Here is an 11,809-nt window from a genome sequence, read left to right on the forward strand (position 1 = left end):
AGGTAGATGTTCCCTCCTAAGAGCATAAATCCAGAAGATCAACTGTTTCAGTCCTCAGAAATGCAACGTTAGACTTGCAACGGGCATTTTGCAGGTTGGCGTCTTCATCTCTTGGTGACAGTATGTTAAATGTTTCCTTGTGTAAAGGGCTTTGTATTGCCAAAGTTCCCTCTTTCTTTGCAAGATTAATTTGTATTTTGTTTGCTTTTTAATATCGAAGTTGCTCCAGGGGATGGAAGGCGATATATTTTCAAGCAGCTGACACATGCTTAATGTAGTAGAAAAGGGGAATAAAAGGGATTTTTCCATTAGCAGTCCATGACCTGCACAGGAGCTTGGTCTATAAATATCAATTTATGGAAGGAAAAGCCAATAAAAGACAAATGCTTGCTTTTTACTTGATTAGCTCTGGGAAAGCTTGAGACGATTCAACTCTTCTGTTTAGCAGGATCCAGGTTTACAGCCGCCCCAATGGGCAAGGGCCTGCGGAGCCAGGCACGGGCTTGCGTAGCAGCCAGTGATGTCTGCATGGAAAACGGTTTTCTTGCAGAAAGTTTTACTTGCAGAAGACCCTCGTTGGGCTGGCGGATTATTTTCTGCATGACCAGAGTTGGTTTTGTCGGGACCGTGATGCAGCAGGATGCGGTTAATCATGCTGTCGCCCTGCAAGGGCTCTTGAGCACCATTTTGTTGCTATTTTGCATCCTTAATTTTTGCCCTTGTTAAGCAAAACGTGACTGGAGGAGCTGAGCTCCTCTCAGGTGCTCTGCAAGGACCCAAAACGCAACCCTTCCGCCCCGAATCGAGCCACCGATCACGTGCGGGTGCACATGTGCGTATGCACGCCCCTAAGGGAAAACAGCTGCAGTTTTCCAGACCTTTTTCTTGTTGTATAATAACGCGAAAATGAGTGTTTGAGCCCTTCCCCTCCTCCAAAAACCTTCTTGACTCCGAGCATGCCTCCCTTTGCCAGACGAGCCATCAATCAGCGAACCTTTCCTAGCGAGGGGGTGGATATTGCAACTAGATCTCGGCCATGTCAGCGCTGTGGTGACCTGTTCCTAATGCAAACCTGTTTAATCCGAAAGAAGAAGCGGAGCCGCTACGAGACATCGAGCAAAGCTGCGGCTTGGCAAGGATGGAGCTGAGCACCAAAAAGCCTCGTAATACATCTTACAGCACCCATGTGGGAGACAGAAATAGGTGGCTTATGTCTAGCAGGCGGCTTTGCGCTGCACCAGAACCACGGAAATCGGAGCATAGCATCAAATAGTTGTATGTATTTAACTTCCTCAAGTGCTGGAAGAGAAGGAATAACCATTAATTGCGTTAAAGTATCCCAAACTTCCATATTCATCTGATTTTGGGCTCGCGATGTTGGTAGGAAACTGGTAATTAGGACTGATGCTGTCTTGTTTGAAATGGTTTAAAAAAGTCTTCGTTGGCTGCTGTCAGCTCCAGGGGGAAAGGGAGCTTTGGGCTTTGAAGGAGAGAGTAAGCGTTGATCCCTGGAAGTGCAGTATTGGGGTTCATCTGAGACAAATCGCGCTGGGGAACCAGGGTGCTTTGCTGCCACCACAAAAAAAAGAGTGGAGAACAGGCGCTGAAACCACCGGGCCATGTATTTCCAATCTCTTCTGGATATCTCTTGTAATAGAAAGATGACCCTTCACGCCTTTGAGTAATGGGATCGGATGAAGTGAGACGTTTGCTGTGTCAGGGGCAATAACTATTTAATTTCTGGAGCGATGAGCTGGGAACAGCAGCAGGATGGTGTCCTTGCTCAGCCAGACAGGCCAACACCCACAGCTTAATCATGCTACAGCATCCGGTTATAATCAGCGTCACTCTTCTCAGTTGGCTCGAAATAACTGCAAGTTCAGGAAAAAAATAGCAGGGTTTTAATTTGCTTTTTGAGCTTTTCCTCTTTTGCATAGAGAAAACTCAAGGCTCTTCCAGTAGCAGGGACTTGCAGACACCCATGGGAGCCTTCTGGGGTTAAAGGAGTGTTTATAATTGGGGCTTAAACCAGAAAAATGATCAGACTGCCCTTGCCTGGCGGCGTGTGCCCGCATGGTTTTGCTGGGGCAGGGAGGTCCGACTCCCAGGGCCGGGAGAAATACAAACCAGGCGTTGGATTAAGTGCTGCGGGAGAATATAAAAAGCTCCAGCTGATGGATGGGTTTTATTTCCCTGTTCTCGCAGGCGGCTCGTAAGCGTCATACAGCCCCCAGGAGTCCGGGAGAAAATCCCTGAGGATTTGTGCTCTGGAGCACTTATTTTTTTATTCTCTCTGATGGACACAAGTTTCCTCTAGCTGCTTGGATGGGTTGGATGGGAGAATTTATGGCTGGCCCTCGCCGACAGCCGATGTACCGCTCACCCTTTTTGCTGGTTGAAAATGAAGATGCAGAAGTTTCTTCCCCTAAATCGGATGGCTTTGGGGCATATTTCAGCCGTGGCTTCCCAGGGGAGTCCCAAGGTGCTGCTGAGAGATGGAGAGAAAGGTCTTCATCTGCGGCTGGCCTTCAGTGCAAAATGCCAGTCGGGATCAGCTCAAGGCCACCGAGCTGCTACTGGGAGAAGGTGGAGAAGTGGGAAATGGCAGCAGACGTCTGCCCCCCATTCTGTTTTGCTGTGTATTTAGAAATTTAGCATTTTATTAAAAGAAAAAAAGAAAAAAAGCAACAGGATATCTCCTTCCTGGTGCAACATCATGTGCTTAGTAAGTTAAAATATAATAATCTAGGTATCTGCATGGCCGTAGTGATTATCATTGTTTCTAACAGTGATGCTTTGGTTTTGCAAAGTTTCCCTCCTTGATTCGTCTCAAGGTGGCCAGGGAGCAGAGGGCAAGGTGGGCAGCACGCCCCAGCCGGGAGGAAAACGCGTGCGAAGGGAAGGGTGCAGGAAGGATATTGCCTGTGCAAGCCTTTGCACGCTCCCTCCGGCCAGTGTCCAGACGGGAACCGAGGCCGTAAGTCTCAAATAACGTCATCTGTGGGGTGGTTTTTTCCCCGTAGCTGTCACTGCGGGGGATCCCTGACTTTGGGTGCCACCAAATTACAAATACCATTATCAATGCAAGTTGCAATATGTGTATATAAAAATACATACATACACAGGCACACGGTGCCCTTGCTAGTGCAATAGATATATATACACACACACAAAATCGTAGCGTGACTCTCCAGCTGGTCTGCACGCTCTATTGCTTCCCTCGACACGCAGAGGTCTCTGGATTTATTTTTCTGCGCGCAGCTGCTCCTGCACACTGTAAGAGCAGCTACTCGATGATCTTGTACCCCCGTGCCTTTAAATCCCCCAGCAAAAAGCTCAGAAAGCAGCAGACTGGAGACCTCCCGAGGCAGCGATGGTTTCTGTACTTTGCTGAACGCAGCCAGAAAGAACAGGCGATTTTCTAACTTTAAATGACCGGCAAGCGGCAACTCCCAGGCAGTTCCCCCCTCGCTCGCTGGCGGTTACCATCACGGGGAGGGGCAGACAGGGAGAAAAGCAGCTTGTTAATTTTTTTTATCCTCATACTTGATACATTTTGTTAACACGCTCCTCTGCAATAACGCCTTCCTTCATATTGCCGTGCAATAAAATCAGCGCTCACGTTAGAAGTCTCTCTGCTTCTGGAAAACATGGTGCCCTTGGTGCCGGGGATATTGAACGCATCTATATTCCTGACAGCTTTTTCTGTTTTCATTAAGTGGAAAAGGATATTTAGAGGCGAGCTGGAATGGAAGTTGGTTCATAACTCAGAGGAGAGTGAAGGCTGACTGAGGGCTTGCGGTAATTTTATTCCATTCAAGAAATCCCCAGTCTAACCCGGGGTGCTGCGTCCTGCGGTAGCTCGGGCTTCTCATCGCCGCCGGGAGGAGAGGAGCAGGAGCGATGATATCCCTGAACCTGGGTGCTTTTGCAGAATTGGATTCATTTACATTAAATGTATTGTAAGCACAAATCTTTTCTGAATTACGGTTTGGTTTAGGGAGGAGAAAAATGACATGTTTGCCTTAAAATTTGTCATTTCAAAGGGTTTTGCTTGGTTGGTCCTTTCTCTGTATCAGCGGTGGGATTTTAATCTACCCGGTGATGACATGCTACTAGAAGTAAATAATGCTAAAGCTTGACATATATTTAAATATTATTTTTAAACTTTTTAAACCCTTTGGGGCTCTGCTTTTGAATATGGATTAGCATAATCTTATTATCTAGAGCCACGTGGGAGCGGTTGCTGTGGGCTTGCCCTGCACTTCGCGGAGCGACGGAGCCATCTCCAAGCATCGCCCAACCAGCCTTGGCCTCCTGCATCCCCACCCGGAGGTTTGGGCAGCTTTTGGGGAGAGAAGAGAGGACACAGGGAGACAGGAGAGCACGAACCCTGCTGGTTTCCATGACAAAGCCTTTAGTTTTGTTATTTTTGCTTCGCCGCCGAACGCAAGCTCCGTCCCAGGTGACCCCGAGGCTGCACAGCCTGATTCTGGTCCTGCGCAGGCTCTCGGGGAGCGAACGCATCTCGCACAGCCTGAGTCGGAGCTGCATGCCGGCGCCGTACTCGGGCTGAAATCATTTCATAGAGTATTTGGGAAGCAGTCGCCTGCTGAGACAGGTAGATAATATGCAGTGCAGCTGTGAATATTCTGAGGGCGGCAGGGAGCTACATAGATCCATACACAAAAGTTACAGGGGCTGTAAGCTAGCCTGATTTCAGGCTATTTGGATAAAAAAAGGAGATGCTGAGATGCTTCCAGACTTTTCTTTCCAGGTTTTTCTTTCACCACCTGCAGCCCTCTTCCCTGGCAAAGAACCCTAATGGCACGAGTCCAGCATTTCTGTAGGTCCCGCAGTGGGGAAAGCCCTGCTAGCCGTTACCGCGCAGCGGCCCCCGGCACCTCGTCTGTTCTTTCAGTGATTCGTCCTGTTATCAGTAGTTAGGTGAACATCAGATAAGTAGGATGCGCTTTGAGGATCGGCAGGTGCAATTAGGAAAGTGGGAACAGGGCAAGCTCCGACTGAGGACTTCAAGGAAGGACCCTCAGTGTTAGGAGAGCATCTCAAGGGCCGTGGTCTTCTGCTTCCTCTGAGTTGAAGGAAGAGCAGTCGATCCAGGGGAGTCCCCTTGGGATCCACCTCCAGGGGCATTTGGGAGGGAAAAATAAGTATTCAACTGATTTGGGGGGGGGGGGGGGGGGGGCGGCTTCTGTGCAAGGTGCAAGCTGCCCGTGCGCATGGTGGGGTATTTCTCCGTCCCTGAAAGGTAAATTAACAAACCCCGGTGTTTGTGTTTGCCTGTTTGCTTTCAGCTCGTTGGGTGAATGCTTCCCTGACTTGCTTTTTCCCCTGTGGAATTTTTGCCTCCGTTTTCTGCAGCCCCCTCTGGGCAAGGGCTTTTCACTTTCCACTCGGGGATAAAATGGTCCCTAATTTAAGATGCATTACAACCCTTTGCCCTTATCCCCATTTATCTTTCTCTCGATGTTCCCACTTTCCAGACCATTTAATGGATCGATTAGGACCCAGAGAAATGATTAGTAACATGTTTTCAGCTCCAAAACCAGCTGATGGACGCTACAGGTGCGACTGGGTTATTTATTGACTCTTTGTTGCAAGGAATGGTTGTGCAGAAAAACATGTTGACTGCTAGCCTCAAAATGGAGAGGAAAAGCCCTGAGACTCAAGAAGGTCTCGTCCTTCTCCATCCCCTCGTGCACTGAAAATGCCTATAAAGCTGCCCTGTTCGTATCCTGATGCTGAGCCCTGCAATCTGGGGCTTACAGGGAATGAACCTTATTTCTAAGGATCAGCAGTCAAGATGGGTAAAGGGTTAGTAGAAAATATGTAGCTTGTGCTGAGAATGCTCTGATTGCCGCCGTGCCCCTCATCAGCGCCTGGTCCCCGCGACGCCTTATCCGCGCCCCCGCTGGCATCGCGACCGGGGCCGCCGCGGAGGAAACGCCAGGTGAAATCAGTGCAACGGGCTTGAAATCTTGTGCTGATGAAAATGCTTCTCCCCCCCCCACCCCCGCCTTCTCCCAAAGATTTAAAGAGTGGTTTTTACTTCCCTGACAGCCAGCAGGGAAGTGGGACGTAACCTGGGTGGCACCACGCTTGCAGCAAGACCTTAATTTTAGTAAGAGCCTGGACTCTTTGCTCTCTTTGCAATGGTGACGCCCAATGGATCCGCACGCCGCTGCCAGGGAAGTCACGAGATGGATGTGGCAATTAATGAGTTTAGCAACGAGCCTGCTGCTTTGGCAGAAGATTTTACTGGATCTTGTCCTCTCTTGTCTCGTGGCCAGGCTGGGAAGTTTGGGTGACAGCATCCCTTGCGCGAGAAGGCCTTCAGGAAGGGTTTGGGTGGCTCTAGTGGCTGTAACGCTCGTATTTTGCAGGTGATCGGCCTTGTGATGGCTTGGCTGTATTGGCAAAAGCTCAACGAGATCTACTCCAAGCTAGACACCGTCGACTTCAAGGCCTTGGAGATGCGGGATTTCAGCTTCAGGGCGGTGGATCTGAGCGGTGCGGGCTGGTGCTGGTGCTTGCCCAAGGAAGGGGGCTACATCCCCATCAATGCTGAGGAGGAGGAAGACGAGGAGGAGGAGGAAGGCGCCATCTGCCACAGCAAAGTGTGAGAAAGGTGGAGGACTGAAAGGCAGCTTGGAGCGAAGCTCTTGGGGAGGCAGCAGGTGTTGAATGTGGAAATAACATGATTTATCTTCTCAGGTTCAGGAGATACTTTGGGGGAAACTGTAAAGTAACACTGGAAGGTTACAAAAAATGCAGTGCACTGTGCGGGCACATGAGCTCCCCGGGGTCCTTTTACTACCCTGACATTTCGAAGTGTTTGTACCTCTCCTTATTGGGTTTTGGGGTTGTTGTTTTTTTTTTTACACAATAAATGTGACTTCTGTTGTGTTTTGTAAAGTCGCTTCCACTCACCGCACGCCGGTCGGGCCACCGGGGAGGGGAGTGGCAACGTCGTCGTTGCACTTTGGGGTATCTTTATAGTTATATTTAGCCTGATCCCCTGAAAAATAGTGGCTTTGTGGTAGATCCCCAGCTGTACCCAGGCCACAGAAAGACATAGCTAAAGGAAAAAATGGAGCAGTTCGCTCTGCAGAGCCTTTCTAAAGGGCTTTTCCAGGAATCAAATCCCCAGGGAGGCACAACTTGCACCTCCTGGAGCAAGATGGATGTTTGGGCAAGGCTTGCACAGGGGGGAAACACCCATTTCTGAAGGTTTCCAGCTCTTCCCTATGAACTATGGCTCCAGTTTTTCTCCCCAGGCAAGGAAAAGGAGAGCCCAGCAATTTTTAAAACACAGACAGCTTTACTGTGGCAACATGCCGTCCCTGGGGGTGGTGGTAACTCCCCTCTGCTCGAAACCAACCTCTAATGACCAGGTAAGGAATTACCTTTTATAATAGTTATTTTTTAGCACAACAGCTTGGCGATCAAGGTGGCAATTCCCTCCCGTGTGACTCGGGGTAAGGGAATTAAATAGCCAGCGTGTGTTGCATCCAATCCTGGAGCAGGAAGTTGAGCCGTACTGGGAAACGGGCTTGCAGAGGGAAGCCTCAAACAAGATGAATTGCAAAAATATAAGTGTGTTTCTATAAAAAAAAAACCCAGTGAAGCCCTCCGCAAAGCTCCCCAGGCTGCTCTGGTGCGGGCTCAGCAATAACCTACCGATGGCAAAGCTTCCCCCGGCGGCCCTAAGTCAAACGAAGGGGGGAGCGTAGATCAGGGACATGTTTTCTCTCCAAATGTACCAAAATCCCCCGGGGTCCCCCAGGGCGGCTGTAGCTGCTGCATCTATCAAGCGAGAGGAGTCATTTCAGAAGGAAAATGCAAAGGGAAAAAAGTCTATATTTCAAAAGCGCAACGTGTCTGGAGCACCGCTCGGCGGGGGCGAAGCTGGCTTTATTAGTGGCGCTTTTTATTAATAAGGGTGTTTTAGAAGCTGGAGGCTGGCTTCGTTTATTTGGATGCCCGAGCAGGGAAAGGTGAGAGCTGGTGTGTGACTGCCGGGCTCTGTCTCCCTCTTCTGACTGTTTCCAGGCTTTATTTTTTAACTAAACGAGAAGCAATCCCCAGCACAGGCCTGAAAAAACACTTTTTGAACCATTATTTTTTCCGCAAATCACATTGAAAATGGAGCTGTGAACCACAAGAGCTGAGCAGTGAGGTCACTGAAATTTTTTAAAATAGCATGGCCAAAATTGTTGGGGTTTTTTTTTTTCTGCAAATGGAAAAGGTAAGACCTGCAGCCAGGGAAATCAGGTGAGCACGATCCGTTGGGGAATAACAGGGTGGCTGCCTTCCCCCGAGCAGCTCGCGGGCTCTGGGGATTTTGCTTTTCCTCCTTCTTCCCCCTCTCTCGGGGAGGTTTTAGTGAAACCTTAAGAAATACAAGCTGATAAATTCAACCTGCTCTTTGTACTTCCAGGTATTTGGGGAGAGAAATTCCCTTTCTAGTCTTTTTATTGCAGGACCAGCACCTTTATACGGTTTTCCCGGCCGGGCAGAGCCCGCCGGTGCTGGGCCCCGGCGCAGGCAGCACGGAACGGGTCGGGTGCAAGGCTTTCATGCCTGGGCTAACGCTGTGTTTCGGGAGGTGGTGAGCAATGGGAGATGGGGAGAAGCTGATTCTCGCATCAGCTTGGGCAGCCGGCTCCCCTGTTCCCATGGACCGTTGCTCTGCAAATGCCTGCAAAGAATGGGAAAGGTAGATTTAAGCAGGAGCATGGAATCGTAAGTGCAGTTTGCAAAAGCTTTCCTCCCGCTTGCAAACATGCCTCGTAACTCCAAATAAAGAGGATGGCAATAATGTGCCTTAATTCACCCTATGGTTTTTTGCACCTTGAAGTTGCTGCTGCCTTGCTCCAACCCGGCTCTGCTGCACATGGAAGAACAACTCCAAGCAAAACAGGAGCTGGGAAGACAATAGGAGCAGGGATAAAGTATCAAACAGGTTTTGCTTTGCTTCCGCTGAGACTCCAGACCGTGCCATCGAATAATCTCCCCAGAGGCGAGAGAAAAGCCCCGTTATCGGATGACCTTAAAGCACAAAGTCTGATTTCCCATCCCTCGTTTTTTTGCTTGACGATGAGGCCAGCCGTGACGAAGGGCCAGGCGCTGCTTTGATGCGGATTTATTGATACCCCTGTTAAAAGGCTAAGTGGAGGCGAGCAAGCCAGGCGTTAAATAGAAGCAGACAGCTCGGGAAGCAAAGCGGGCACACTCGTGTGACCGAGAGCTTGGTTTTCGTGAAATCAAATTTACGGGTGTTCCACACATTAAAAGCAAAATGTGGAAACTGCAAAATGATTCTGTGTGTAACCCTCAAAAAAAAAAAAAAAACCCTAAAAAAAACGCCCACAAAGCCAAAGAAACTGCATTTGATGGCCACGGGGCTGTTCCTGCCGTCCCCAGGGGTTTTAGGAGCACGTCCCTGAAGAATTTCTTTCCATTCTTTAAGATTAGATGTACATGACGTTGCACAGAGCAAGAAAATAAAAGCAGTTGCCCTCCAAAATCCCTCGCGATCCAGCCAAAACTGGTGCAGATAAACCCCCCCAACAACCCCAGAAGATGCAGATTCCAGATTCTGCAAGCTGGGAACGGACAACTTGCATTTTCCTACAGCCCAGTGGTCTGATACCCAGAGATCATTGCTGCGCAAGGCCAGGTCTCCACTGGCTTGAATGTCCCATCCTCTCCGGAGGCCTATTTGCGTCCCGTGATGCCTTTCTGCTCCCAAAGTCAATCAGCGTTGCCCAAAATACATTTTAAGCTGGGAGCTGCACAGCGCTTGGCAGTGGGCGTCGATACGATGGTGGCAAGAGCAGCTTTATCTCAAGGCAATCTGGGCTCCCTCAGCCACCAGAATCTGTGACTTTACTCCACGGCCCCGTCCTCCCATTTCTGAACGTTTTTGAGGAGGTCGAGGTGAGTTAACTCATGGTAAAACTTGTTTTTGCGGAAGGGGAGGGGGGCAGGGGTGGGGGGGTGGTAAGTGGGGTTTGTTTGGCAAAGGTAACAGCGCTTTTCTTTTCCTCCCCTCATTTCTAGCGCGCTTACAGTCGTGTTTTGCAACAGCCCTAGTCTGTGTCGTGCTTGTGTTTGTATGCAAGGATTTGGGGGAAAAAGCTTTATATGTAAAACATCAGAGGAAAACATCCTAGGCTGTATGACTGTCGTAAATCAGCTGTAATCAACCAAGACCTTTCATTTATCAGTGGATCTAACAAAGTGTGGCTTTATCAGATGGGTTATTTTTGCTGCCCAACAGAGCTGGGGTAGAGCTCTCGCCAGCCAAGCTAAATTGCAAAAAAAAAAGGTATATTTCTTCCCAACACAGACCCAGCTGAAGGGCTGTGTGTCCCCGTCCATCACCTGGGGACCCTGAGCTAGCACAGAAGCTTGTGGGGAAATCTCTTGGGGGAGGTTGTGACGGTTCATCTGTTAGAAGGTACCAGCTCAATTTTAAAGCAAAAATATTTATGCCTGCAGCTGGCTGGGTATTTTGTTGTTTCTTCTGCCAGCACCAGCTTCCTAAAATCCTCAGAATTAGCCCCATAATGTTACTCCCAGGAAGCCAAGGCTTGTGGCTGATGTTATCCCTTAATACGCCGAGGTTTGGGGCACGGTTGTCTGTCCAGACGTGTTTGCCCCTAAAATAAATTGGTTCCTGCACCAGGTTAATGTGGTAAAAAAAAAAAAATCCCAAATCTGTTAAATCAAGAGGTGTCTTCAAGTAGCAACTGGGGTAAGGCTGGAGCCCATATGGGTCTTTGCCTTGGGGGAAAATGGGTCAGTAATTCAGCAACCCAAGCGAGCTGACGTGGCCAGTCCTGGGCCCTTCCAGCTATTTAGCTGTACACCCGTTTGCTTTATATTTTTAATCTATTTGGCTTGAACTGAGATTTTTCTTCCCTAAAATAGATGGATAGTGGTATGATATTGCCACGGATGCAAGCAGCCGGGACAGGGGATGCGGAGAGGCTGGCTCCCCGACTGCTCTCAAAGTGACTTTGGGAGGCATCGACCGGGCTGCCATGAAGAGTAACTGTTCTCCCACCCAAGTCAAGTGTGAAAGGCAATCACTGGAGGTCAGATAATTAGGAGATTAATTAGCATCCGCGGCACAATCCAAAGAAACTATTATGGGGAATAGAACAGCAGGTTTGAAAGAAGATATCTGGAAGTGGCAGTGTGTGTATGGTGTAAAATCTGTGCTTAGGAGACGGGGGAAGATGAACTCTGCTTCTGCAAAACCCCGTTTATCTGTGCAGGTTCCCCCTGAAAATGAAATGGGTGCTTATTGCCAGCAAGCAACCCCGTCGCAACAGCTCTGTTAACTAAACTTGTGTTGGTAATCATACTGGCAAACCTCCGTAATAACCTCTTATGCTTCGCTTACATGGGCCTTTGAGCAGCAGAAATAACAGACCAGAGATGGAACCCCCGTGAAATTTATCTGGATTTTCTTAAATATGGGGAGAGCAGAGGTGGGGCAGGGTCAGGGCTGGCGCAGGGTGAGGCAGGGCTGAAAGTTCACCGAGGCGAGATGTGGTCGCTTGCAGGAGGTGCTGGAGGGTCCCCGGTGCATCCGCAGGGAAGGTCCTGGCACCTCGGTGCGTCCTTGCCCCACCCAGGAAGGACCCTGTGATTTTCCTGGGGCCACGCATGAAGGATTCCCATAGCAGGGAGCACCCAGCAGTGTGCAAAGAGGCTGTTCCCCTGCCCAGCACCCTTTAAAATATCTCCTTTCTCCTCCCCGCGGCTCAGCTCT

The 11,809-nt window shown here is 49.4% G+C and overlaps 1 protein-coding gene across 4 annotated transcripts in view; it reads left to right on the forward strand.

The window, feature by feature from the left end:
- LOC104053155 (tetraspanin-15) overlaps nucleotides 1-6,925 on the forward strand; it is a 63,963-nt gene extending 57,038 nt beyond the window's left edge. For all 4 annotated transcript variants that reach the window (XM_064472927.1, XM_064472926.1, XM_064472928.1 and 1 more), the window contains one exon: nucleotides 6,405-6,925. In XM_064472927.1, the coding sequence (XP_064328997.1) occupies nucleotides 6,405-6,644 (240 nt within the window). In that variant the 3' untranslated portion in view covers nucleotides 6,645-6,925. The remainder of the gene's footprint in view (nucleotides 1-6,404) is intronic.
- The last annotated feature ends 4,884 nt before the right edge of the window (nucleotides 6,926-11,809 follow it).

This window comes from Phalacrocorax carbo, chromosome 24 (genome assembly GCF_963921805.1).
Source record: "Phalacrocorax carbo chromosome 24, bPhaCar2.1, whole genome shotgun sequence".
Classification (NCBI taxonomy): Eukaryota; Metazoa; Chordata; class Aves; order Suliformes; family Phalacrocoracidae; genus Phalacrocorax; species Phalacrocorax carbo.